General features: G+C 49.4%; 4 protein-coding genes and 1 pseudogene across 5 annotated transcripts in view; 3 read left to right on the plus strand and 2 right to left on the minus strand.

Annotated features, from left to right (window-relative positions):
* LOC309548840 (uncharacterized protein) overlaps window positions 1–24,880 on the minus strand; it is a gene marked incomplete at its 3' end in the record, with an annotated part of 295,113 nt that extends 270,233 nt beyond the window's left edge. Inside the window, exon 1 of the mRNA XM_082248776.1 lies at window positions 24,840–24,880. The remainder of the gene's footprint in view (window positions 1–24,839) is intronic.
* Window positions 1–27,952, minus strand: part of LOC309550245 (uncharacterized protein) — a gene marked incomplete at its 3' end in the record, with an annotated part of 2,091,994 nt that overhangs the window by 718,110 nt on the left and 1,345,932 nt on the right.
* On the plus strand, window positions 12–659 carry LOC309548852 (gastrula zinc finger protein XlCGF66.1-like; the record flags this gene model as incomplete). Its single annotated transcript, XM_082248787.1, has 3 exons — window positions 12–119; window positions 247–381; window positions 468–659. The coding sequence occupies exons 1-3, from the start codon at window positions 24–26 to the stop codon at window positions 657–659; spliced, it is 423 nt and encodes a 140-aa protein (XP_082104913.1). The 5' UTR covers window positions 12–23.
* On the plus strand, window positions 2,974–4,098 carry LOC309548853 (annotated as a pseudogene). Its single transcript has one exon. The product of its transcript is annotated as an uncharacterized misc_RNA (transcript).
* Window positions 26,380–27,952, plus strand: part of LOC309548854 (uncharacterized protein) — a gene marked incomplete at its 3' end in the record, with an annotated part of 34,192 nt that continues 32,619 nt past the window's right edge. The window contains exons 1-2 of the mRNA XM_082248788.1: window positions 26,380–26,541; window positions 26,658–26,755. Coding sequence (XP_082104914.1) covers window positions 26,457–26,541; window positions 26,658–26,755 — 183 coding nt within the window. The 5' untranslated portion in view covers window positions 26,380–26,456. The remainder of the gene's footprint in view (window positions 26,542–26,657; window positions 26,756–27,952) is intronic.

Genomic DNA, 27,952 nt, shown 5'->3' on the forward strand with positions numbered 1-27,952 from the left:
ACAAAGAGACCTGTATAGATCAAATGACGGCACCAATGAGGATGGAGGAGGACCGGAGTCACATGACTGAGAAGATACTAAACCTTACCCTGGAGATCATCTACCTGCTGACTGGAGAGGTGAGGAGGATTCTGGGAGGTCACATGACATCACTCTTATCTCTATTAATAAAACACAGACCTGACCAGAGAGGTGAGGGGGATTCTGGGATTCTAACATGATATTCCTATTGGTTCCTCAATACAGAGATTTTCTCCTCTGAAGTCAGGTGATCCTATGACCATCACAGTGCCTCCATGTGACTCCCTAAAACCTGAGAGACACAACATGCAGAAGATTCTAGAAGTCACCAAGAAGATGATGGAGCTGCTGACAGGAGAGGTGAGCGGTGCTGGGAATTCTGGGACATTATCCAGTAACAGACAAAGGATGTGTCTGGGTGGTGACTGTATCATTGTGTGTGTCAGGTTCCTATAAGGTGTCAGGATGTCACTGTCTATTTCTCCATGGAGGAGTGGGAGTATTTAGAAGGACACAAGGATCTCTACAAGGACGTCATGATGGAGAATCAGCCGCCCCTCACATCACCGGGTAAGAGGAGACTTTATTGTAAAGGAGAGAGCAGTACGGAGGCTCCACCTAGATCCCCCATCATCTGATAAACACATAGAAACAATGTATTCAGTCAGTGTGTGTGTTTCCTACAGATGGATCCAGTAATGGGAAACCACCAGAGAGATGTCCCCGTCCTCTGTATTCCCGGGATTCCACACAGGAAGGTCACACCATCCCTCACCATCATCAGGTAGATGAGAAACAATTACTGATAGTTGATTTATATACAGTATATTTGTTACAATGAATGTTTTATTATATATTCAGAGTGGAAAGCTCAGGGATTATAATATTGATGTTAAAGAAGAGTATAAAGAGGAGGATGAGGAGTATGGAGTGATGGAGGAGTTTTCAGAAGGACACAAGGATATGATGGAGCCACCTAATACCAGGAACCCACCAGAGAGATGTCCCCGTCCTCTGTATTCCCAGGATTCCACACAGGAAGGTCACACCATCCCTCACTGTTACAAGGTTGGTGGGACGGAGCATCTAGAGCATGGACTCATTGAAGTGATTTTTTTTAAAATGTGATGTCACAATATTGAAGCTTATGCTTTACAGATGACCTCTGCTATTATTTTCTTTACAGATGACCTCTGCTATTATTTTCTTGATTTAGAGCGGAGATCCAATCGATATAGAATTTGAGGTTAAAGCAGAAGAAGAAGAGAGGTACGATAGGGATGATCAGCAGTCTATGGAGGAGGATGGAATAACGGGGACATTTATAGAGGAGGACACTCCTACAGAGATCAGCACAGGTGGGTCATTAACACTAAATACATTTCTCCACCCATACTGCTCACTGATTGGTCCAGAGTAGGGCGGGGACTGGGTGATATCAGCCTGTAATACCCTGGTCACTTTCCTGAGCTGTGTTCCCCGTCCTGTATTCCTGTATTTCTCTCGGATAATCTTCCTTCTCTGTGCTGCAGACACAATTTATATATCTAGACTGGATTTATGGAGATTCTGGGGTTCAGCTGGCAGCAAAATGTTCATTTTCACCAGAGGAGTTACTAGATCTAGGCACCTGGGGTCAGGGTCGGGACAAGGGGTGGGCAGGAGGGAAAGCTGCCCTGGGCACTGTGGTATAGTGCGAGGTGGGACCGCAAGGCTATTGCGGGGGGAAGGGATCTGTGTTGGGAGGAGGAATTTAAGGAGCAGGAAGGACTAAGAATTGTTCTAGGAAGGGAAATTTGGATGTGTGCTAGAAGTGGGGATTCATGGGTGGTTTGTGTTGGGAGAGGGTGGGAGAAGGGGATTGTGCTAGGAGGGTCAATTTTGGGGGGTTTGTACTAGAATAGGTTACTTACTCTGCTATTCACTGGCTGTGCCTGACTTATGAGTCCTGACCCTTACACTGTATAATTTATATTGTATATTACATAATCCTTACCCCTGCACTATATACTCTGTTATACATTACATACCCCTGACCCCTGCACTATATACGCTATGTTGTACATTACATACTCCTGACCCCTGCACTATATACTCTTATATTGTACATTACATAGTCCTGACTTCTGCTCTCTGCCCTCTACCCACTGCTATATATACACATAATATGGATTCTCTTTTGTTACACTCATTTTCTACCAGCTGGACATTTTATATCGGTAGATAGTGAGTAGGTGTCCCGCACATCAAGGCGTGAGTCTGAGACTGCCATTTACTATCATATAGCAGGTCTTGACTTGGACACCTAGTCACCCTCTACCATTTACTAGTTACCTTAAAGGGGAATTGTAAGATCCTCAGAGACAACGCTGCCTGATGTGGGCGGAGTCCTGGTTTAGGAGAACCAATCTGCTGATGTCTAGTAAAAATCTTTGTATTTCTATTTTAGTAGATGGATGGGAGATGAGGAAAACCTCAGAGGATTGTCTCACTTTGTCTCCAGACTGTAAAGTAGATGAGGACATCACACAGTATAGTCCAGGAGAAAACCTGGCTACCTCAAATGTCCATCCGACACCACACAGTGTAGATGGACCATCGTATTCCTCTTATCCTGAGGAACCTCAGACTGTAAGGGACAGTGCCGGACCATCGTACTCCTCTTATCCTGAGGAACCTCAGACTGTGAGGGACAGTGCCGGACCATCGTATTCCTCTTATCCTGAGGAACCTCAGACTGTGAGGGACGGTGCCGGACCATCATATTCCTCTTATCCTGAGGAACCTCAGACTGTGAGGGATGGTGCCGGACCATCGTATTCCTCTTATCCTGAGGAACCTCAGACTGTGATGGACAGTGCCGTCCTTCCAACAGATAAGAGGTTTTCCTGTACTGAGTGTGGGAAATGTTTTCGTTTTAAATCCTATCTTAATAGACATGAAAGATCTCACATGGTAGAAAAGCTGTATTCCTGTCCTGAATGTGGGAAATGTTTTGCACATAAGTCCTCTCTTTACACACATCAGAGATCTCACACGGGGGAGAAGCTGCATTCCTGTCCTGAATGTGGGAAATGTTTTGCACATAAGTCCTCTCTTTACACACATCAGAGATCTCACACGGGGGAGAAGCCGTTTTGTTGTCCTGAGTGTGGGAAATCTTTTTCACAGAAGTCTCATCTTCACAAACATCAGAGATCTCACACGGGGGAAAAGCCGTTTTCCTGTCCTGAGTGTGGGAAATGTTTTTCACTGAAGTCCTATGTTTACACACATCAGAAATCTCACACGGGGGAGAAGCCGCATTCCTGTCCTGAGTGCGGGAAATGTTTTTCACATAAGTCTGATCTTTACACACATCAGAGATCTCACACGGGGGAGAAGCCGCATTCCTGTCCTGACTGCGGGAAATGTTTTTCACAGAAGTCCAATCTTTACCAACATCAGAGATCTCACACGGGGGAGAAGCCGTTTTCCTGCCCTGAGTGTGGGAAATGTTTTTCACTGAAGTCCTATCTTTACACACATCAGAGATCTCACACCGGGGAGAAGCCGCATTCCTGTCCTGAGTGTGGGAAATGTTTTTCACAGAAGTCCCATCTTTACATACATCAGAGATCTCATACAGGGGAGAAGCCGTTTTCTTGTCCTGAGTGCGGGAAATGTTTTTCACAGAAGTTCAATCTTTACATACATCAGAGATCTCACGCGGGGGAGAAGCCGCATTCCTGTCCTGACTGCGGGAAATGTTTTTCACTGAAGTCTCATCTTCACAGACATCAGAGATCTCACACAGGGGTGAAGCCGTATTCCTGTTCTTAGTGCGGGAAATGTTTTTCACAGAAGTGCACTCTTTATACACATCAGAGATCTCATACGGGGGAGAAGCCGTTTTCCTGTCCTGAGTGCGGGAAATGTTTTTCAGATAAGTCCAGTCTTTCCAGACATCAGAGAACTCACATGGGGGAGAAGCCACTTTCCTGTCCTGAGTGAGGGAATTGTTCCTCACTGAAGTCCTGTCTTCCTGTACATCAGGGATCCAACACAACCCTTGAGGTGTATTAGTACATTGAGTGCGGGAAATGTCTTCTCTATGAATGTTGGTGGACATGTGGGGAAGAAGCACACCCTGATATACCCTCAGATATACTCCATGGCTGATCTTCATGATGTAAGAGACCGTTGATAGGGAGATCAGAGATCACCAAAGACATGGATGAAGTGTTGTACCGTGTTGGCTTTTCATTGGCTGAGTAAATTTTGGGGTGTAAAGTGGTAAGTAGAGCTGTGAAATGAAGGAATCGCCTTCAGAATGTCTTGCTTGTCTGTGTGATGGTTACTGATAATGATATAGAGGGTTACAGAGCTAGAAGCTGTGAGATCCCATATATCTTTATCAGTAAACTTTACACAGACAAGACAGAAATTCTGAAGTTGATGTCCTTCATTTCAAGGCTCTACTTACCAGTGGTGACCCCGAAGCGTGTCTTTCTGTCTTCAGTCCATCCTTCTCCCATTCCCCAACAGGAGGGAAGGAGAACTCTGAGATAAACTAGGTGAGAACTTCTTTCCTTTGCTCCTGTGTGGGTTTGGGTGGCTTGGCGGAGTGCGGCACGAGAGGTAACACCGCTTGTCTTTATATTTCTACATATCTTGTCTGGGTGGAGGTTATTGGTAGGAAAATATTTATGTTTGATTTTCTGTAAATAATTTCTGTTTTCCCTTTGAAAGGAGATATTATGTGTGGATTGATGAAGTGATTGGCTCAATAGTTACCACTTCACTTACATGTTTAGTTTTTATAAAATAGATGAACAAATATGACAAGCATTCATTCATCTATGACAAATGTTGTTCTTATTTGATTTCATTCAGTGATTTCCTATGATCATTGGGTCCATCTAGTGGTCATAATGCGGTATTGAACTATTTTTCCTGATTGAGGTATTTTGGAACTAATACCTCATTATGGCCACTAGTTGGAGCTGACGATTATAGGAAGTCACTGTGTTTATTAGAATACGGCCAGAATTTGTCACAGCTGGACACATGCTTGTCACACTCACCCAACATATTCTTTGCATAGACCCCCTTAGTTTCCTATGTCGGGGGGGGGGGGGGGGTCATACAAATCCCTGAGATGACACCCAAATATTTATGAGTACAGTACACATTGAAGGACATAAATACCAGAGCTGTGTTTGCATTATTTTTGCACACATGGTAAAATGCAGATTTTGGGCCTGAAGATTAGATAAAACCCCCAAACATATATTTTCTGAAAGCAGAGGCCCTGGAGAATAAAATGGTGGTAATTGTTAAGGTGTTCCTCGTACACAAATGTCACCTTCATATCCGGGTTTATTTTCTGCTTTCCCCCATTTTCTATGGTGTGATCTTTTCTACAATACTTTGTTATAATAATGTAATGTAAATTATTACCGACTCCGCTTCCACATTCCAGACAAGTCATTTTCCTCACCAATTGGATTTCTTTCTTTACTATTTCATTTATTTTTTTTTGCACTCTTGTTAAAATTAAAATTGGAATAAAAAATATATTGAACAAACAAAATTGTGCAATGATTACAAGCTTCAGTATCCAGAAACGGCTGGTAGGTGACACTTCCATATACAGCCCAAGGAAGTGACAAGGAGCCCCTAGGAACCTTTGGAGGAACCCTGGCTGAGAAAGGTTGGACTAGGCAGTCATATATTATTATACAGGATTTATATAGCGCCAACAGTTTGCGCAGGCTCTACAATGTTAGGGCAAACAGTACAATTACAATAAAATTCAATACAGGAGGAATCAGAGGGTCCTGCTCTTTAGAGCTTACAATCTAGGAGGGAGGGTCAAGTGATACAAAAAGTAATAACTGTGGGGGATGGGCTGATGGAGAAAATAAAATTACAGTTGTTAAGTGGAGGGCAGAATAGGCTTCTCTGAAGAGATTAATTTTCAGGGAATACCAAAAGATGGATAGAGTAAGAGATAGTCAGACAGATTGGGGTAGAGAGTTCCACAGGATAGGAGAGACTCGGGAGAAGTCCTGGAGGTGGGATGAGGTGACAAGGGAACTAGAAAGCAGAAGATATTGGGAGGAACAAAGAGGATGATTTAGTTGGCATACTGAGACCAGGTTAGTGGTGTAGCTGGTGCCGAGTTGTGGATGGCTTTGTAAGTTAACGTTAGTATTTTTAATTTAAATTTGTTGAGTGAGTGGCAGCCAATGGAGGGATTGGCAGAGAGGGGTAGCAGATGCTGAGTGGTTTGTAAGGTGGAGGAGTCTGGCAGGAGCATTTATGAGGGACTGGAGGCGGGATAGCCAATGTAAAGGTAAGCAATTGAGTTGCAGTAGTCAAGGCGAGAGATAACAGGGAGTAGGGATGGGCAAATGATTTGGGACGGGCATAAGTTCGGCTTGAACTCCGTCCGTTTGGGTGTACACCCAACACCACAAATTTCTGTGTGCGTGTTTTTTTTTTTATTATTTTTTCATGTTTGCAATTTTTTTTGTACAAAATATAATTCTTAATGAACCAAACCATACCAGGCCACATGCCCTCAACATGGGGGTGTGCTTTGGGTTAGGGGGGATCTGCAGGGGGCTTATCGGAATCTGGAAGCCCCCTTAAAAAAGGGGGCCCCCAGATCCTGACCCTCATTTACCAAAAAATGTCAAAAATAAAGACATGAGCCAGTTTTTGACAGTTCCTTTATAAAAAAAATAAAATAAAAAAACAATGTCCCCTGATTTAGATCCATCATCAATCACAACGACCGCTGCACCGCCAAGCCAAAAAGAGAAACAAATACCCTCCGCCCACGAGGAAGGCTGACTCTCGAATGCTTGCTCCGCTGGGTGACAGTTTTTAAATAGGTAAGGGGCAGGTGATATCACCTGGTGGCCCTGCCCCTTATGATGTCATCAATCCAGCATGCACCAGTCAGTTACATCACAAGGGGGAAGCACCAGATGATGTCACCAGGTGGCCCTGCTCCTTACCAGTTTAAGAACTGTCAGACTGTCATTCCTTATTAACCACATGCCGACTGCCTAACGACTATCTACGCCGGCAGTCAGCCCCTCACAGGCAAAGTGACGTAGTACTACGTCGCTAGCCTGTGAGGCTCTAGGGAGCGAGCGAGTGTGCGCCGCCAGAGGCGCGCTCCTGCTAGCTCACGGGCCCCCCGCGTGTGTGAGCGATGTCCGCCGGTCACTCGCGATCGTCCATTACATCGGGAGAAAGGCAGGCGGCTAATGTAAACAAAGCCGCCTGTCAATCTCCCTTGTGTAACAGCAGAGATCATACGGTCCTGCTATGTAGGACCGTAGATCTCTGCTGTTACATGAAAAGCCACATCCAATCACAGTTAGAAGCACGCCCCTAGGGACACACTTAACCCCTCCTTCTCAAATAAAGTTACCCCCTTCCCTGCCAGTGTCATTTTTACAGTAACAGTGCATATGTATAGCACTGATTACTGTAGTAATCTCACTGGTACCCCCAAAAGTGTCATAAATTTTAGTCAAGGGTCCGATCTGCAATTTCGCAGTCCCGCAAAAAAAAAATCGCAGATCGCCGCCATTACTCGTTAAAAAAAAAAAAACAACAAAAATGACAAAAATCTTTCCCTTAGTAAACGCAATAACTTTTGCGCAAACCAATCAAAATACGCTTTTTGCAATTTTTTTTTTACCAAACATTTGTAGCAGAAAACAAATTGGACTAAAATGTTAAAAAATTTAGATTTTTACTTTTTTTTTTTTTGGGAATTTCATATAAAAAAATTTGAAAAATATTGTTATTTTTGCAAAATTGTCACACTTTTTTTGTTTATAGCGCATGATCAAAAAATCGCACAGGTGATCAAATACCACCAAAAGAAAGCTCCGTTTGTGGGAAAAAAAGGACGTCAATTTCATTTGGGTACAGCGTCGCACGACCGCACAATTGTCCGTTAAAATCACGCAGTGCCGAATCGCAAAATAGGCCCTGCTCAGGAAGGAGGTAAAATCTTCCGGGGCTTAAGTGGTTAAGGGTGGAGTGTTTTATTTGGGGGGTCCAGAGATGCAGTGGGCATCGTGAATGACGATGGTTCTACATCGGGGGACATTGTTTTTTTTATTTTTTTCTATGAAAGGAATTGTGAAAAACTGGCTCATAGCCTCATTTAACATTTACATTGTACCCCAAAATCATTCACATAGGGGGGGGGGGGGGGGGCGGTATCTGGGGGCCCCCTTGTTAAAGGTGGTTTCATTATTCTTGTAAGCCCCCTGCCTGCAGACCCCCACAACCACAGGCCAAGGTTGTGGGGAAGAGGCCCTTGTCCCCATCAACATAGGGACAAGGTGCTTTGGGGCGCACCCCCCCCATATTGAGGCCATGTAGCCTGGTATGATTCAGGGGGGCACTCGCTTGTCCCCCCCTTTTCTGGCCTGCCAGGCTGCATGCTCAGATAAGGATCAGGTATAAATTCTAGGGGGACCTGATGCCATTTGTTTTTTAAATTTTGGCATGGGTTTTCCCCTTAAAATTGATGCCAGACCCAAAGGGCCTAGTATGTATTTTGGGGGACCCCACGCCAATTTTTCCCATTTTTTTTCTTGCCGGCAATTTTTTTTTTTTTTTTTACATTCTGCTGTCAGCGGGGATGCCCACTGACAGCTCATGACTCATTTGTTGTTAAGGACGTAGTGACCGGCTTTCTGGTCTCGCTTCCTAACAACCTATTGACTGTGCGCTCGGCGGGATGTAAATAGTGGTGTTTAGAGGGAGAGGATTGTTGGAGAGGATGCATGGAGGGCATCGGTGGGAGAATACAAGGCTGAGGGTGTTGACACCAGAGTGAGTAGAAGCCTCTATCCATTGTTTGCTAAAGACAACAACATTATCAGCAGTAATCAGCACGGGTTTACAAATGGGCGTTCTTGTCAAACTAATCTCTTTCTACGAGGAGGTGAGCTGTGAGCTAGATAGAGGGAGACCAGTGGATGTGGTGTACCTGGATTTCGCTAAGACGTTTGATACAGTTCCTCACAAGCACTTAATTTATAAAATAAGGTCTGCAGGCATTGACCGCAAAGTCTGCTCTTGGATACGGAACTGGCTAAAAGGCCGTGTCCAAAGGGTGGTAATAAACAGCGCATACTCAGACTGGTCTGAGGTGGTAAGTGGGGGCCCCCAAGGCTCAGTCCTGGGACCAACCTTGTTCAATTTATTCATAAATAGCATTGAAGACGGGATCAGTAGCTCTATATCAGTTTTTGCAGATGACACAAAATTGGGCAGGGCAATAACTGCACAGCATGAAGCAGATATACTACAGAATGACCTGGACAAAATAACGGAGTGGGCAATGACATGGCAAATGAGGTTTAATGTGGAGAAGTGGAAGGTTTGGCACTTGGGGACTAAAAACATAAAAACACAATACACGTTAGGGGGGGAACCTTTGTGGGAATCAAAAATGGAGAAAGATCTGGGAGTCCTGGTAGAGGATAGACTAAGCAATAGCATGCAATGTCAAGCGGCAGCTGCCAAAGCAGGCAGAATATTAGCATGCATAAAGAAAGGGATGTATTCCAGAGATAAGTCTATAATCCTTCAACTTTATAAAACTCTGGTCCGACCACATCTGGAGTATTCTGTCCAGTTCTGGTCCCCAGTCCTCAGGAGGGATGTGTTGGAGCTGGAGAAGGTCCAGAGAAGGGCAACTAAACTAATTAGGGGATTGGAGGACCTTGATTATGAGGAGCGTCTGCAATCGCTTGATTTATTCTCCCTGGAGAAGAGACGCCTGAGAGGGGACATGATAGCAAATTATAAATATCTCAATGGGGATCTCAGCATAGAAAAAAAGCTATTCAGTCGGAAGGATTGCATGAGGACTAGAGGGCATACAATGTGTCTGGAGGAGAAGCGTTTTTATGGTTAGTGAGGTTGAAAAAAGACATCAGTCCATCCAGGTCAACCTATGATGTGTGTGTGTGTGTTTGCTGTTAACTGTACATTGTATACCCCTGTATGTTGTGGTCTTTAAGGTGCCCATCTAATAGTTTTTTGAAACTATCAATGCTCCCTGCTGATACCACTTTTTGCGAAAGAGAATTCCACATCCTTACCGCTCTCACAGTGAAGAACCCCCTGCGTATTTTAAGGTTAAACCGCCTTTCCTCTAGTTTTAGGGAGTGGCCACGTGTCTTATTGTATTTCCTTTCTCTGAATAGGTTTTTCCATATGCTAGGGTTGCCAGTACAATATTTGTACATTGATATCATATCCCCCCTCAATCGTCTCTTCTCCAGAGAGAATAGGTTCAGTGCTTGTAGTCTTTCCTCATAGCTGATGCCCTCCATTCCCCTAATTATTTTTGTTGCCCTTCTCTGGACTCTCTCCAGTTCCAGCACATCCTTCCTGAGGACCGGTGCCCAGAACTGGACGGAATACTCCAGATGTGGCCGGACCAGAGTCTTGTAGAGTGGGAGAATAATCTCTTTATTTCTGGAGTGAATCCCCTTTTTTATACAACCCAGTATTCTGTTGGCTTTGCTTGCAGCGGCTTGGCATTGCATGCCACTGCCAAGCCTGTTGTCTACCAGTACCCCCAAGTCCTTTTCCATCCTAGACTCACCCAGAGGTTTCCCCCCCAGTAGGTAGCTTGCTTTCTGGTTTCTGGCACCCAAGTGCATTACTTTACATTTTTCAACATTAAACCTCATCTGCCATGTAGTTGCCCACCCCATAATTTTGTTCAGGTCCGCTTGTAAGGTTTCCACATCCTGCCCAGAAGATATTGGCATGCTTAGTTTAGTATCATCTGCAAATACTGAGATTGTACTGGATATCCCCTCCTCTAGATCATTTATGAATAAATTAAACAGGATTGGTCCCAGGACAGAACCTTGGGGGACCCCACTTTCCACACCCGCCCAACCTGAGTACTCCCCATTAATCACCACCCTTTGCAACCTCCCCTGGAGCCAGTTCTCTATCCAGGTACTCACCTTATGGTCCATACCTACCTTCCTTAGTTTGAACAGTAAGCGTTTGTGGGGAACGGTGTCAAAGGCCTTTGCGAAGTCCAGATACACCCCATCCACAGGCTTACCTTTATCTAGGTGGCAGCTCACTTCATCGTAGAAGGTTAATAGATTGGTTTGGCAAGAACGATTTTTCATGAATCCATGCTGATTACTACTAATAATACCGTTTTCATTACTAAAGTCTTGTATGTGGTCCCTTAACATCCCCTCCAAAATCTTGCAGACTACTGATGTTAGGCTGACCAGCCTATAGTTACCAGGGATATATCTCAGCCCCTTTTTAAATATTGGTACCACGTTGGCTTTTTTCCAATCAGCTGGCACCATACCCATTTGTAAACTATCCTTAAAGATCAAGAATAATGGTCTGGCAATCACCTGGCTGAGCTCTTTAAGAACCCTCGGGTGCAAGCCACCCAGTCCCGGTGATTTATTTATGTTAAGTTTTTCTAGTTTAGTTACTAAGTCTATCTTCTGTTAGCCATGGCGGTATTTCCTGAGGTGTGTTTTTTAGTTTGGCCTCCAGTGGTGGCCGGCCGACAGGGGGCGCAGGGGCGCCGCCCCCCCCCCCCCGAAAAAAAGAAGAAAAAAAAAGAAGAAAAAAAAAATTATATTTTTCGCCCACTAGGGGCGCCGGACCTAGTGCTGGGTATGGGGGGGTAGGGTTTTTGACCCCACCTTCTGGGGGGTCATCGGGGCGCAGAGCAATGCGCCCCGACACTCCCCACTTTCTGGATGTCCTGGCTGTGATTGGTCCAGACTTCAGCCTGGACCAATCATACAGGACATCCCGGCTGACGTCACTCACCGTCCCGTCACCTTCCCGGCAGAGCGAGGAGGAGCAGCGGCGTGCGTGGTTGGTGGAGACGTCTCTCCCGACTCCCGGCCGTCACTCTTCAGCAGCAGAGAGCAGCAGCAGTCGGTCCGGTCGTGAGAGAGCCAGCACAAGACGAGCAGGTAAGTGAAATTGAAGCAGGCGCTGCCTCAATGCCCCCTCTCTCTCCTGTGTGCGGGACTGCGGAGTCCGGTGGGGAACTTAGTGTCAGAGTCTTACCAGGACACCTCTTCCTCCTCTCCCAGCCAGCAGCAGCATACCTCCCAATGATGATGATGATAGGTGTGGGGCTGCAGCTGTGAGGGTTAAGCATCTGAGTGTCTCCAGTCCACATACACTTTCCCCCCTGCTGGCCCCGCCTCTCCCCCTTAGCTCCGTTCTTGGTGACTGTTCCCAGCAACATGCTTCTCCCTCCTTTGGCTCTTCTGCAGGCGGCTGCCGAGCGAGTGACTGCTCTACTGTGTCAGAGAGTAATGTGTTCTGCCATGATCCAGGCTCTCCCTCCCCCCACCTCTGATAACTTTCCCAACTTTCAGCTTCTGCAATCTGCAGAGCTTCATGGAGGGGGGAGGGTGGGGCTGCTGGGTCTTGTGGTCCTGGGCAGTGATTGCCAGCTATGGAGTTCCCAAATTCCTCCCTTCTCTCTACCTCTTCATCCCAAACAAAGCCCCATCCCCCCACCTCTCCACCTTAACATTCCCAACTTTCAGCTGCTGCAGGGCTTCATGGAGGGGGGTGGGGGCTATTGGGTGTTGTACGCTGGGAAGTGATTGGCAGCTCTGGGGTTCCCAAACCCTAAATTCCTCCCCCCTCCCTGCCTCTTCACCCCAAATAAATCCCTCCTCGCCTCCACTCCAAACAAACCCCCCTTCCCTGCCTCTCCACCCTAAACAACCCCCCTTCCCTGACTCTCAACCCTAAAGAACCCCCCTTCCCTGCCTCTCCACCCTAAACAACCCCCCCTTCCCTGCCTCTCCACCCTAAACAACCCCCCTTCCCTGCCTCTCCACCCTAAACAACCCCCCTTCCCTGCCTCTCCACCCTAAACAACCCCCCCCTTCCCTGCCTCTCCACCCTAAACAACCCCCTTCCCTGCCTCTCCACCCTAAACAACCCCCCCCTTCCCTGCCTCTCCACCCTAAACAACCCCCCCCCTTCCCTGCCTCTCCACCCTAAACAACCCCCCTTCCCTGCCTCTCCACCCTAAACAACCCCCCCCCTTCCCTGCCTCTCCACCCTAAACAACCCCCCCTTCCCTGCCTCTCCACCCTAAACAACCCCCCTTCCCTGCCTCTCCACCCTAAACAACCCCCCCCTTCCCTGCCTCTCCACCCTAAACAACCCCCCCCTTCCCTGCCTCTCCACCCTAAACAACCCCCCTTCCCTGCCTCTCCACCCTAAACAACCCCCCCCTTCCCTGCCTCTCCACCCTAAACAACCCCCCCCTTCCCTGCCTCTCCACCCTAAACAACCCCCCCTTCCCTGCCTCTCCACCCTAAACAACCCCCCCCCTTCCCTGCCTCTCCACCCTAAACAACCCCCCTTCCCTGCCTCTCCACCCTAAACAACCCCCCCTTCCCTGCCTCTCCACCCTAAACAACCCCCCCTTCCCTGCCTCTCCACCCTAAACAACCCCCCCCCTTCCCTGCCTCTCCACCCTAAACAACCCCCCTTCCCTGCCTCTCCACCCTAAACAACCCCCCCTTCCCTGCCTCTCCACCCTAAACAACCCCCCCCCTTCCCTGCCTCTCCACCCTAAACAACCCCCCTTCCCTGCCTCTCCACCCTAAACAACCCCCCCTCCCTGCCTCTCCACCCTAAACAAACCCCCCCCTCCCTGCCTCTCCACCCTAAACAACCCCCCTTCCCTGCCTCTCCACCCTAAACAACCCCCCCTTCCCTGCCTCTCCACCCTAAACAACCCCCCCCCTTCCCTGCCTCTCCACCCTAAACAACCCCCCTTCCCTGCCTCTCCACCCTAAACAACCCCCCCTCCCTGCCTCTCCACCCTAAACAAACCCCCCCCTCCCTGCCTCTCCACCCTAAACAACCCCCCTTCCCTGCCTCTCCACCCTAAACAACCTCCCCTTCCCTGCCTCTCCACCCTAAACAACCCCCCTTCCCTGCCTCTCCACCCTAAACAACCCCCATCCCTGCCTCTCCACCCTAAACAACCTCCCCTTCCCTGCCTCTCCACCCTAAACAACCCCCCTTCCCTGCCTCTCCACCCTAAACAAACCCCCCCCTCCTTGCCTCTCCACCCTAAACAACCCCCTTCCCTGCCTCTCCACCCTAAACAACCCCCATCCCTGCCTCTCCACCCTAAACAACCTCCCCTTCCCTGCCTCTCCACCCTAAACAACCCCCCTTCCCTGCCTCTCCACCCTAAACAACCCCCCCTGCCTCTCCATCCCAAACAAACCCCCCCTCCCTGCCTCTCCACCCTAAACAACCCCCCTTCCCTGCCTCTCCGCCATAAACAAACCACTCTCCCTGCCTCTCCACCCTAAACAACCCCCCCCCTCCCTGCCTCTCCACCCTAAACAAACCCCCCTCCCTGCCTCTCCACCCTAAACAAACCCCCCTCCCTGCCTCTCCACCCTAAACAACCCCCCCTCCCTGCCTCTCCACCCTAAACAACCCCCCCTCCCTGCCTCTCCACCCTAAACAACCCCCCTTCCCTGCCTCTCCACTCTAAACAACCCCCCTTTCCTGCCTCTCCACCCTAAACAACCCCCCTTCCCTGCCTCTCCACCCTAAACAAACCCCCCTCCCTGCCTCTCCACCCTAAACAACCCCCCTCCCTGCCTCTTCACCCTAAACAAACCCCTCTCCCTGCCACTCCACCATAAACAAATCCCTCTCCCTGCCTCTAAACCCTAAACAAACCCAACCCTGCCTCTCCACCCTAAACAAACCCCTCTCTCTGCCTCTCCACCCTAAACAACCCCCCTCCCTGCCTCTTCACCCTAAACAACCCCCCCTCCCTGCCTCTCCACCCTAAACAAACCCACCCCCCTGGCCTCTCCGCCCTAAACAACCCCCCTTCCCTGCCTCTCCACCCTAAACAAACCCCCTCTCCCTGCCTCTCCACCCTAAACAAACCCCCCTCCCTGCCTCTCCACCCTAAACAACCCCCCTCCCTGCCTCTCCACCCTAAACAAACCCCTCTCCCTGCCTCTCCACCCTAAACAACCCCCCTTCCCTGCCTCTCCACCCTAAACAAACCCCCTTTCCCTGCCACTCCACTCTAAACAAACCCCTCTCCCTGCCTCTCCACCCTAAACAACCCCCCTCCCTGCCTCTTCACCCTAAACAAACCCCTCTCCCTGCCACTCCACCATAAACAAATCCCTCTCCCTGCCTCTAAACCCTAAACAAACCCAACCCTGCCTCTCCACCCTAAACAAACCCCTCTCTCTGCCTCTCCACCCTAAACAACCCCCCTCCCTGCCTCTTCACCCTAAACAACCCCCCCTCCCTGCCTCTCCACCCTAAACAAACCCACCCCCCTGGCCTCTCCGCCCTAAACAACCCCCCTTCCCTGCCTCTCCACCCTAAACAAACCCCCTCTCCCTGCCTCTCCACCCTAAACAAACCCCCCTCCCTGCCTCTCCACCCTAAACAACCCCCCTTCCCTGCCTCTCCACCCTAAACAACCCCCCCCTTCCCTGCCTCTCCACCCTAAACAACCCCCCCCTTCCCTGCCTCTCCACCCTAAACAACCCCCCTTCCCTGCCTCTCCACCCTAAACAACCCCCCCCTTCCCTGCCTCTCCACCCTAAACAACCCCCCCCTTCCCTGCCTCTCCACCCTAAACAACCCCCCCTTCCCTGCCTCTCCACCCTAAACAACCCCCCCCCTTCCCTGCCTCTCCACCCTAAACAACCCCCCTTCCCTGCCTCTCCACCCTAAACAACCCCCCCTTCCCTGCCTCTCCACCCTAAACAACCCCCCCTTCCCTGCCTCTCCACCCTAAACAACCCCCCCCCCTTCCCTGCCTCTCCACCCTAAACAACCCCCCTTCCCTGCCTCTCCACCCTAAACAACCCCCCCTTCCCTGCCTCTCCACCCTAAACAACCCCCCCCCTTCCCTGCCTCTCCACCCTAAACAACCCCCCTTCCCTGCCTCTCCACCCTAAACAACCCCCCCTCCCTGCCTCTCCACCCTAAACAAACCCCCCCCTCCCTGCCTCTCCACCCTAAACAACCCCCCTTCCCTGCCTCTCCACCCTAAACAACCCCCCCTTCCCTGCCTCTCCACCCTAAACAACCCCCCCCCTTCCCTGCCTCTCCACCCTAAACAACCCCCCTTCCCTGCCTCTCCACCCTAAACAACCCCCCCTCCCTGCCTCTCCACCCTAAACAAACCCCCCCCTCCCTGCCTCTCCACCCTAAACAACCCCCCTTCCCTGCCTCTCCACCCTAAACAACCTCCCCTTCCCTGCCTCTCCACCCTAAACAACCCCCCTTCCCTGCCTCTCCACCCTAAACAACCCCCATCCCTGCCTCTCCACCCTAAACAACCTCCCCTTCCCTGCCTCTCCACCCTAAACAACCCCCCTTCCCTGCCTCTCCACCCTAAACAAACCCCCCCCCTCCTTGCCTCTCCACCCTAAACAACCCCCTTCCCTGCCTCTCCACCCTAAACAACCCCCATCCCTGCCTCTCCACCCTAAACAACCTCCCCTTCCCTGCCTCTCCACCCTAAACAACCCCCCTTCCCTGCCTCTCCACCCTAAACAACCCCCCCTGCCTCTCCATCCCAAACAAACCCCCCCTCCCTGCCTCTCCACCCTAAACAACCCCCCTTCCCTGCCTCTCCGCCATAAACAAACCACTCTCCCTGCCTCTCCACCCTAAACAACCCCCCCCCTCCCTGCCTCTCCACCCTAAACAAACCCCCCTCCCTGCCTCTCCACCCTAAACAAACCCCCCTCCCTGCCTCTCCACCCTAAACAACCCCCCCTCCCTGCCTCTCCACCCTAAACAACCCCCCCTCCCTGCCTCTCCACCCTAAACAACCCCCCTTCCCTGCCTCTCCACTCTAAACAACCCCCCTTTCCTGCCTCTCCACCCTAAACAACCCCCCTTCCCTGCCTCTCCACCCTAAACAAACCCCCCTCCCTGCCTCTCCACCCTAAACAACCCCCCTCCCTGCCTCTTCACCCTAAACAAACCCCTCTCCCTGCCACTCCACCATAAACAAATCCCTCTCCCTGCCTCTAAACCCTAAACAAACCCAACCCTGCCTCTCCACCCTAAACAAACCCCTCTCTCTGCCTCTCCACCCTAAACAACCCCCCTCCCTGCCTCTTCACCCTAAACAACCCCCCCTCCCTGCCTCTCCACCCTAAACAAACCCACCCCCCTGGCCTCTCCGCCCTAAACAACCCCCCTTCCCTGCCTCTCCACCCTAAACAAACCCCCTCTCCCTGCCTCTCCACCCTAAACAAACCCCCCTCCCTGCCTCTCCACCCTAAACAACCCCCCTCCCTGCCTCTCCACCCTAAACAAACCCCTCTCCCTGCCTCTCCACCCTAAACAACCCCCCTTCCCTGCCTCTCCACCCTAAACAAACCCCCTTTCCCTGCCACTCCACTCTAAACAAACCCCTCTCCCTGCCTCTCCACCCTAAACAACCCCCCTTCCCGGCCTCTCCACTCTAAACAACCCCCCTTCCCTGCCTCTCCACCCTATACAAACCCATCTCCCTGCCTCTCCACCCGAAACAACCCTCCCTCCCTACCTCTCCACCCTAAACAACCCGCCTTCCCTGCCTCTCCACCCTAAACAAACCCCCCTTCCCTGCCTCTCCACCATAAACAAACCCCCCTTCCCTGCCACTCCACTCTAAACAACCCCCCTTCCCTGCCTCTCCACCCTAAACAAACCCCTCTCCCTGCCTCTCCACCCTAAACAACCCCCCTTCCCTGCCACTCCACTCTAAACAGCCCCCCTTCCCTGCCTCTCCACCATAAACAAACCCCTCTCCCTGCCTCTCCACCCTAAACAAACCCCTTTCCCTGCCTCTCCACCCTAAACGAACCCACCCCCTGCCTCTCCACCCTAAACAAACTCCCCTCTCTGCCTCTCCACCCTAAACAAACCCCCCCTCCCTGCCTCTCCACCCTAAACAACCCCCCTCCCTGCCTCTCCACTCTAAACAAACCCCCCTCCCTGCCTGTCAAGCGGTAACTATGAATACTTTTTCAAGGCACTGTTCCTTGATTACTGAAGGCCCCTTTCACACTTGTATGACGTCAAAGTCACGCAATTTTTCACTGCGTTGTTTGCCGCAAATCAATACCTATTACATTTTTCTTTTTGCGCCCCCTCAAAAATTTTGAGCACCAGCCACCACTGTTGGCCTTACAAGCTGGGTTAGTGTAGCCCCCCAATTCTTTTGTGAAGACTGAAGAGAAGAAATTATTTAACACTACCGCCTTTTCTCTGTCCTCTGTGGCCAAAACTCCCTCATCGTCTTTTATGGGGCCAATGTGTTCTGGTGTCGGGATTCGAACCTGTGACCAGCCACATCCCAGGCAGTAGCCCTGCTTACTAGGCTACCGTCCTCTCTGGACATTCTTCCCTGAAACCTATTAATTCAACCTTAGTCTTGCCAAGCCTTGTTCATCACCCTTGATTCCCCACACCTGGTACTTCCCTATATAAGTCCAGCCCCTTGCACTCCAGATTGCTGATTATTGAGCTCCTGAACCTTGATCAAGCTACTCCTCACCTGCTGCTCTTATCTACTACCACAAATCCAACGCTGACCAGGAATTGACTACCGACTACTCTTCTGCTTTGTCCCTACCTACTGAACTGCTACCTCTGTTGCCGATCTGGATTGTCTGACCATGCTTACTGCTGCCCGCCCCGACCTTTGGCTCGTCTGACTTCTCTCTGGTTATCCCTTGTCTGCTCCTCCGCCTTCGGACCGAACCTGCCCTCTGCCTGGCTGGGTGATCCTGAGGACCGCGTCCTGGTGTTAGCTTGCAGCGCAGTCTATCCCCACCATCAGGGGCTCTAGTGAAAACCAGCTAGCACTTAGTTTCCGCACCTCAGGTGAACCCGTGTCCTCATCAGAGTACTACACTGTGTCCATCCGGTATCCAGCACCTACTAACTGCCTGCGGTCTTTGCCACTGGGCTCCACTCCTACCTCCGGCCAGCAGTCCTCTGACTCAGGTGAGCCTATAGGATTGTTACATCTGGCCTCGCTTTCTTACTGTTTATATATAGAGTTGAGCGGACACCTGGATGTCCGTGTTCGGCGGGTTCGGCCGAACTTGAAAAAAATGTCCGGGTCCGTGACCCGGACTTTTTCCGAACTTTACCCGGACACCGAAACCCATTGAAGTCAATGGGGACCCGAACTTTCAGGCACTAAAATGGCTCTAAAAAACCAATGGAAAGGGCTAGAGTGCTGCAAATGGCAGCAAAATGTAGTTAAGAGCATGGCAAGCGCTCTTAAAAAAATTCCCCTTTAAATTTGTAATTTTTAAATAGCAGATTAGAACAGCACTCTGTAGTAAAATATAGCTGAACGCTGCACACAACAGACTGATAAAAATATTTTTTTTTCTCCCTCCTCCTCCTCAGTGGGCTCAAGTGAGGGCAAAAGGATCGTTCACTGCACCACCCCCCACACAGCAAAATCGATGTAGATCGCTAACGGACGATTGTTCTGTCCTGTGTCTCCTAATCTCTCCCTGCCTACTCTCTCCAGCCTGTCCCTAAAATGCTCAAATATCTTTCCCTGTCTACACTCCGACCTGTCCCTGCATTCTTTTCGGGCACAATGTTTTTTTCCCTGTCTGTCCCTAATCAGCAGCAGCCAGCACCGTTGTGTGTGCTCTCTCCCTACACTAGAGCAGACTGACGCACAGCGCGCTGTGTCTCTAGCTTATAAAGACCTGGGTCACATGCTTCAGCTGGCCAATCACAGCCATGCCATTAGTAGGCATGGCTGTGATGGCTTCTATGGCACACCAGTTAAACGCTTGTTGATTGGCTGTTGAAAGCCTGCCATTAAAACCGCGCCATTACATACAGGAAATAAAATTACCGAACACAGGTTTTAAACCCGAACATACAGTAAAGTTTTCGGGTCCGTGTCCGGGTAACAAAAATTAAATTATCCGGTACGGACCCGAAAAATACAGTCCGTGTTCGCTCAACACTATTTATATACTTAAAGAGTTTCTTGGGGTTCTTTTTACTCTCTTCCGCTATATGTCTCTCGTGTTCTATTTTAGCCGCCCTGATTTCATCTTTACATTTCTTATTACATTCTTTGTAATGCTTGAATGCTGCCAATGACCCCTCAGTCTTGTATTTTTGAAGGCCTTTCCTTTAGCATTTATATGCATTTTTATGTTGGAGTTTAGCCACCCAGGGTTTAGTTTTGCTCTTTTAAATGTATTTCCCTTTGGAATGCACTGGTCAATCCCTTTTGGTAAGTATGCTTTTGAAGCACTCCCATTTTTCCTCCATGTTCTTTGTTCCCAGGTGTAACGGACCGTTTCAGCAGACAAGGGGTTAAAATCCGTTTAGGCGATATGCCCCTTTCTGAGAGAGCAGGCACAGCTACTTGCAGGAGATCACACTCCCGAACTGGATACAATATAGCACTCCAACCTGGAACCTCACGAATAGCTGCTAGCAGACGAACAGGAGAAGCATACATCAGCTTACATTCCTAGCAATCGGTCTCCAACAGCATACAGTGAATCCCCCCAAGAACGAGACAAGGCTCCGTGTGGAAGGTCAAGCAGTGGTATGTTTATTGAGGGCTCCCTGCCCCTGTATTTATGCAGGTCTCCCACCTGGTGGACACTCCCGTAGGGGACCAGATGGAAGACTGTAACACAAACAGACATGTATCACATTACAGACTCCCAGAAGCAAAACATCCCCACAATGCATCCTGGCTTCCTCCCTTAGTAGACAGCCAGGTGAGCTCATTAACATGTTTATCAATAGCCTCAGTTAATCAGTAGACATTCCTCAGGAGGGGGCTGCTGGAAACCACCCCCCCCCTCTCTCTGCAGCTAAAGCTAGTTTTCACAGCGAAACTCCATTACACACATGGGGACCAAAATACAGTATTATGCTTTAAAATATATAAAGTTACTTTTTATACATTAAACATAGACATGTCACATATCCCCAGATAGCTCAGGTCTGAGTGCACATTATTAGGTGAATGGCACTCAGACCCCACGAATACAGTTTAATCGCCATGGAGCCAAAGTCTTTTAAAACCTGGTCCATAGTCCAAAGGCAGCAGGCGGGCAACCAGGCTCCTCCAATGCAATGTGGCGAGGTTGGTCTCGTCACACCTTCCCTTTGAGGTTCTACCCATAGGGATTCTGCCTCGTCCATAGCTCCATTATTAATATCATCCCTCATATTTACCTGTATACTGTTCTTAATATACAGACATACCCCTCCCCTTTTTTTACCTTCTCTATCTCTGCAATAAAGGGAATACCCCTGAATGCTCGCCATCCAGTCATGAGAGCTGTCAAACCAAGTCTCAGTTATCCCCACAAAATCTAAGTCCTCCTCAAACATCAGCAGCTCCAGCTCTCCCATCTTGTTAGCCAGGCTTCTGGCATTGGTATACAAACCTTGTAATTTTGACCGGTTACATATATCCTCATTTGATGTTTTTAGGCTGCTTTCCTGATTTTTCCCCATACCCCCCCCCCCCCGGGTTTAGGAGCTCCGAACACCCTACCGCTAATGCCCCCATTTCTGCCCTCTGAATCTTGCTTTCCACTGGCTAATTATACATCTGTACCCCCCCCCATTCCCTAGTTTAAAAGCCCCTCTAACTTTTCGGCCATCTTCTCACCCAGTACGGCTGCACCCTCCCCATTTAGGTGCAGTCTGTCCCTACCATAGAGCTGGTGGCCGACTGAGAGGTCGGCCCAGTTCACCAGGAACCCGAAACCCTCCTTACTACACCAGCTCCTCAGCCACTTGTTAACTTCCCTAATCTCCCGCTGCCTCTCTGGTGTGGCTCGAGGTACAGGTGGTATTTCTGAAAATACCACCTTGGAGGTCCTAGTCCTCAACTTAGCTCCTAAGTCCCTGAAATCATTTAGGACTTTCCATCTTCCTCTGCCTATGTCATTGGTACCCACGTGTACCATAACAGCTGGGTCTTCCCCAGCCCCACCCAAAAATCTGTCCACCCGATCCGCGATGTGACGAACCCGAGCGCCCGGTAAACAACAGACTGTTCGGCGCTCACGGTCTTTGTGGCAGATTGCACTGTCTGCCCTTCTAATAATTGAGTCCCCTACCACCAGCACCTGTCTTTCCTTTCCCTTTCTCCCGGCCTCACTGGAAGAGTTCTTCCCTTGGCAGCTAGGGGCGTCGCTCTGCTCCAGCAATGCTGTTCCCTGACTGGTTTCCCCAACATCATGCAACGGGGCGTATCTATTGGGGTGCTCCAGCCGGGACCAGCCTCCTTGCCTTGTCCCCTTCTACACCTCCTAACTGTCACCCCTCTACTCTGCTCTGATGCCTGCACCTCCAATACTCCGCCCACCTCTGTGCAGGCCCCTGCCTGTGTCTGACTGGTACGATCCTGGCTCTCCTTCGGTATGGACATTTGGCTCAGTGTTGCCAGCTGCCTCCCTAGATTCAGGAAATGGAAGCAACGTGCTTACATTTTGCGCATTTGTATTCGCCCTTGATCGCATGATCGAGGAACGCATACATATCACAAGATGTACACCGAGTCGCATCTCCACACCCGCCAGGCATTGTACCTACTAATCTAATCTAATGGGGATTTAGTAATTAAAGTTTGTCCTGTGTGGCTGTTTCCTGGCTTCCTAACTCTACCTTCTCACCCTCTGGTACTCCGCTACACTCACTTGACACTCAGTAGCACAACACTCTCTGTCGCACTCTCAGTCGCACAGCCCAGTCAGACGCACAACACTCTCAGTCGCACAGCCCGGTCAGACGCACAACACTCTCAGTCGCACAACACTCTCAGTCGCACAGCCCGGTCAGACGCACCACACTCTCAGTCGCACAACACTCTCAGTCGCACAGCCCGGTCAGACGCACAACACTCTCAGTCGCACAGCCCGGTCAGACGCACAACACTCTCAGTCGCACAGCCCGTTCAGACGCACAACACTCTCAGTCGCACAGCCCGGTCAGACGCACAACACTCTCAGTCGCACAGCCCGGTCAGACGCACAACACTCTCAGTCGCACAACACTCTCAGTCGCACCACCCGGTCAGTCGCAGAGCAGTCAGTCACCTACAGTCCCTAGCTATTCCCCTCTGGTTCCCCCCCCCACAAGCTGCCAAACAGCTGATCGGTCACCTACTCACGTGCTGCTGTTCCGGGTCACCAGCTCACTCCCAGTCCTTCAGCCCCCCTGGCCGTCCTCCGCTGCTGCCGCCATTCAGTGGTCCCAGGTACTTGCAGGTATCAAGGTACTGTCAGATCTACTGCTTGTCTGCCCTGGTCTGTCCTTGTCTGATGGAAGATCCATCAGCCTCCCCCTGGCAGTCTCTCTACACGCTGTCTGTGTGATCCCCTCCCCCTCACTCAGCCAAACAGCTGATTCAGCACACTTACGTTTCTGCTGTCTCCTGTCCTGTCAGTCAGTCCCTGCACGCCTGCAGTACTGTCCCCACCGCCTGGTGTCTGTCACGTTGTGTTGGCAGTCCCCCTTCAGTTACTGGCTTCTGTCGAGTCTCCCTCAGCTGTTCCCCCGATGTCTGTTTCCGTTCACAGCACAGCAATCACAGCTCCCCTCCTCTCCACGTGGTGCTCTCCTCTGCCTCTCCTCCCCACGTGGTGCTCTCCTCTGCCTCTAGTGGCCACCAGCAGAAGGTTTTAACCTCATGCAACAAGGGGGGTTCTTTACTGTTAGGGCTACAAGATTGTGGAATTCTCTACCACAAGAGGTGGTTTCTGTGGGAAGTATGGTGGCTTTCAAAAGACTCTTAGACGTACATCTCAAGAATCAGAACATTCAGGGGTATGCGAGATGATTACGGCCACACACACCTACACAGGTTGAACTGGATGGACTATTGTCTTTATTCAATCTCACCTACTATGTAACTATGTGTATCCATTGCTTCAGGTCAAATGCGGAGGTTAGACTGAGAAGTTTGGAAGTAGCAGAAGGGATGTTGAAGTCGCTGAGAATGATTGTGGGAATTACAGGAGAGAAAGTAGGGCAGCCAGGCAGAGAAGTCATCAGGGAAAATTAATACCGGTCCAGCGGGCCGATAAATCACAGCAATTCTAGAGGAGATTGGAGAAAATAGACATATACAGTGAGCTTCAAATGATGAGAGGGAGGAGAGGGAAGAACCTGGAAGGTGCTCTGTGAGGATAGGAGGATTCCAACTCCACCTCCCTTGTGTTCCCTAGGTCTAGATTTACACCTACTTCATTCATCTTATGGTGTTTATCAATAAATTATGTAAACTGATCCATGTGCAAATTCATATACAACATAAAGTGCTTTGTGCTCAAGAAGCTGTTCCGTGCAGATCCAATGCTTCAACTTTGCACCTACTTCATTAATTCTATAATATTTTCTTTAAAGTAAAAATCTGTGCAAATTCATGTATTCATAGTTATGTACTCAATATAGTGTTCTCGCAAGTCCACTGCTTCCACTTTGCAGTTGCTTCAGTTAATTTATTTTGCACAATAAAACTCCACAAATGAATGAAAAGTTGATAAGGTGTGAAAGTTCTCCGTGCTCCAAACTGTGCCAGCTGTAGTGTAGCCACGCCTTCTTACACCTCTTACACACGTGATGGTGAGGGCGCCCCCTTAGTAGTGCTTCCCCACTCACCAGAGCAATATGACTCCCAGCTTTTCAGCTACCAAAGGCACAAACATCCTTCACACTCTCCTCACCTCCGATGGCAAAGGAACTGGATCCTCCTCGCTCACTCCTGCAAATCTGCTGCGCTTTCTGTCAGTCTCCCTCCTAGACTCAGCTTCCTCCTCCGACCGCTGTTCCAGCAGGAGCTCCGCCTCTTCATACACACTCAGGGAGGAGAGAAAGGGGAAGGATATACAATACATACACACACAGCACAAGGCCGTGTTCACACTACCAGACGGTTCTCAGGGCTGCCGTTCCTCTGAGCTCCATAAGGTGGTGATCTCACTTTTACCAGACAGGAAGTCTTTGTGGAAGACAGGAAGTGATGTCAGGTACAGACAGGAAGTGATGTCAGGTACAGGCAGGCCATTCCATTTAGTAGACATAGAGAGAAGACAATGCAGGATCTGGCGGCAAAGGAGGTAATACGTTGATTAACCCCTTCATGGGGATCATTTGATGAATAATATATCTTGCTATATAAAGCTGGCCATATATGGTTCCTTTTTATTGTTCAGGCAGTGGACTAAGAGGAAAAAAACTGAGGCAATTCCCCCATCCACACATTGGAGGGGGATTGGGGAATCCTCCCTGCTGCACTATTGTATTCTGACAATGGGGGGCGCTCCTCCGCTCTCAGAATACACAGATCAGTGATGAAGCTATTGGCTCTTGGATCTCTTGGATGCGCTCGTCTGTTGCTTGTCCTGACCTTTATCCTGATTCTTGGATCTCCTCCTCATCTCTCCTCCATATCCTCTTACACAGCTTTTCTCCACACCTGCAGTGACCCCAGAGGGGTGGAAACTTGGCACCAGCATGCAGCAAAATCCATCCCCACCATTAGTAGCTCTGGAGAAATATGTCTGCTATTTAGACTCCATTCCTCCGCACGTCACCTGCTCACATGAGAGATTACTTTCACAGATTCCTGACAGATCTCTGCATGGTAAAGGTCAAAGTTCACTCTTCAGTTTAGGAGAAGTGGGAGGCACCCAGGAACAATGATTTGGTTTGCACGGGAGCCTCATATAGAGGGCCCCTCAAATCTCCCCATCCAAATGTCCCTCCATTCAGAGTCTATATGTCTGATGATATCACTCTGACCTCACAGCTCCTCCCCCCAATGTCCCTCCATCTGTCTTTTGTTTCTGATGCTCTAAGGATGTGGACGGACCCTTGGCATCTTCATTAGCAAAGTGGGACGGTTGGTCCTGCATTGTATGTAATGATGTCAGAGTGTCTGCAACAAGCTTTTACCCTGCGCAGTGTGGGGGTCCTGTGTGGGTAAATTATACCTCAGCCTGAGGTGGGGCTTTAATCAAATGGAAACCTGAATGGTGAGGTGAGGAGGTTTCTGGAAATATCATTTGATTTTATTATTTGTGTTTAGATATAGAGTTTTCCTCGTGTGAAATCTGGAGATCAAATGACCATCACATTGCCTCCACCTCCCTCCCTGATAGAATAGAAAAATACAAAGAAGATTCTAGAAGTCCCCAGAGAGATCATCGAGGAGAGGTGAGCGGTGCTGGGAATTCTGGGACATTATCCAATAACAGACAAGGGATGTGTCTGGATGGTGACTGTATCATTGTGTGTGTCAGGTTCCTATAAGGTGTCAGGATGTCACTGTCTATTTCTCCATGGAGGAGTGGGAGTATTTAGAAGGACACAAGGATCTCTACAAGGACGTCATGATGGAGAATCAGCCGCCCCTCACATCACCGGGTAAGAGGAGACTTTATTGTAAAGGAGAGAGCAGTACGGAGGATCCACCTAGATCCCCCATCATCTGATAAACACATAGAAACAATGTATTCAGTCAGTGTGTGTGTTTCCTACAGATGGATCCAGTAATGGGAACCCACCAGAGAGATGTCCCCGTCCTCTGTATTCCCGGGAGTCCACACAGGAAGGTCACACCGTCCCTCACCATCATCAGGTAGATGATTGACAATTATTGGTAGTTATGATTTATACACAGCATGTTTGTTACAATGAATGTTGTATTATATCTTCCAGAGTGGAAACTTTGGGGATTATAATATTGTTGTTAAAGAAGAGTATAAAGAGGAAGATGAGGAGTATGGAGTGATGGAGGAGTTTTCAGAAGGACACAAGGATATGATGGAGCCACCAAATACCAGGAACCCACTAGAGAGATGTCCCCATCCTCTGTATTCCTGGGATTCCACAAAGGAAGACCACATCATCAGGTATATGAGGAACAATCACTGATAGTATCATTAGGAATTAGGATCTGTACATTATATACATTGTTACCATTGATGTCATTTTTATTATATATTCAGAGTGGAAACCTGAGAGATTCTAAAGTTGAAGTTAAAGAAGAGATAAAAAAGGAGGATGGTGAGGATGGGGTGATGGAAGAGTCAGAGTTTGTAAAAGGACACCAAAATCTGTACCAGGATACCATGAAGGAGTCATCCAGCTATAGAAAGCCATCAGTGAGATGTCCCCGTCCTCTGTATTCCTGGGATTCCACACAGGAAGATCACACCATCCCTCACCATTACAAGGTTGGTGGAATGGAGCATCTAGAACATGGACAATGGAGATGATGTGTGGATTTGTATGTGAGATTATAGTTTACAGATGATATTCACTCTCATATTCTTGATTTAGAGTGGAGATCCAATCGATATAGAATTTGAGGTTGAAGCAAAAAAAGAAGAGAGGTATGTGAGGGATGATCAGCAGTCTATGGAGGAGGATGGAATAACGGGGACATTTATAGGGGAGGACACTCATACAGAGATCAGCACAGGTTGGTCATTAACACTAAATACATTCCTCCACACATACTGCTCACTGATTGGTCCAGAGTCGGGCAAGGACTGGGTGATATCAGCCTGTAATCCCCTGGTCACTTTCCCGAGCTGTGTTCCCCATCCTGTATTCCTGTATTTCTCTTGGATAACCTTCCTTCTCTGTGCTGCAGATACAATCTATGTATTTAGACTGGATTTATGGAGATTCTGGGGTTCAGCTGGCAGCAAAATGTTGATTTTAACCATAGGCTATACTAGACGTAGGCACCTGGGGTATGTGATGTGGGTCTTCTGCCCCATGCCCAACAATTCTCCCAGGGTTACTTACTGTGTTGTCTGCTGGCTGT

The sequence above is a fragment of the Pelophylax lessonae genome, assembly GCF_965119305.1.
Source record: "Pelophylax lessonae genome assembly, chromosome: 3".
NCBI classification, from domain to species: domain Eukaryota; kingdom Metazoa; phylum Chordata; class Amphibia; order Anura; family Ranidae; genus Pelophylax; species Pelophylax lessonae.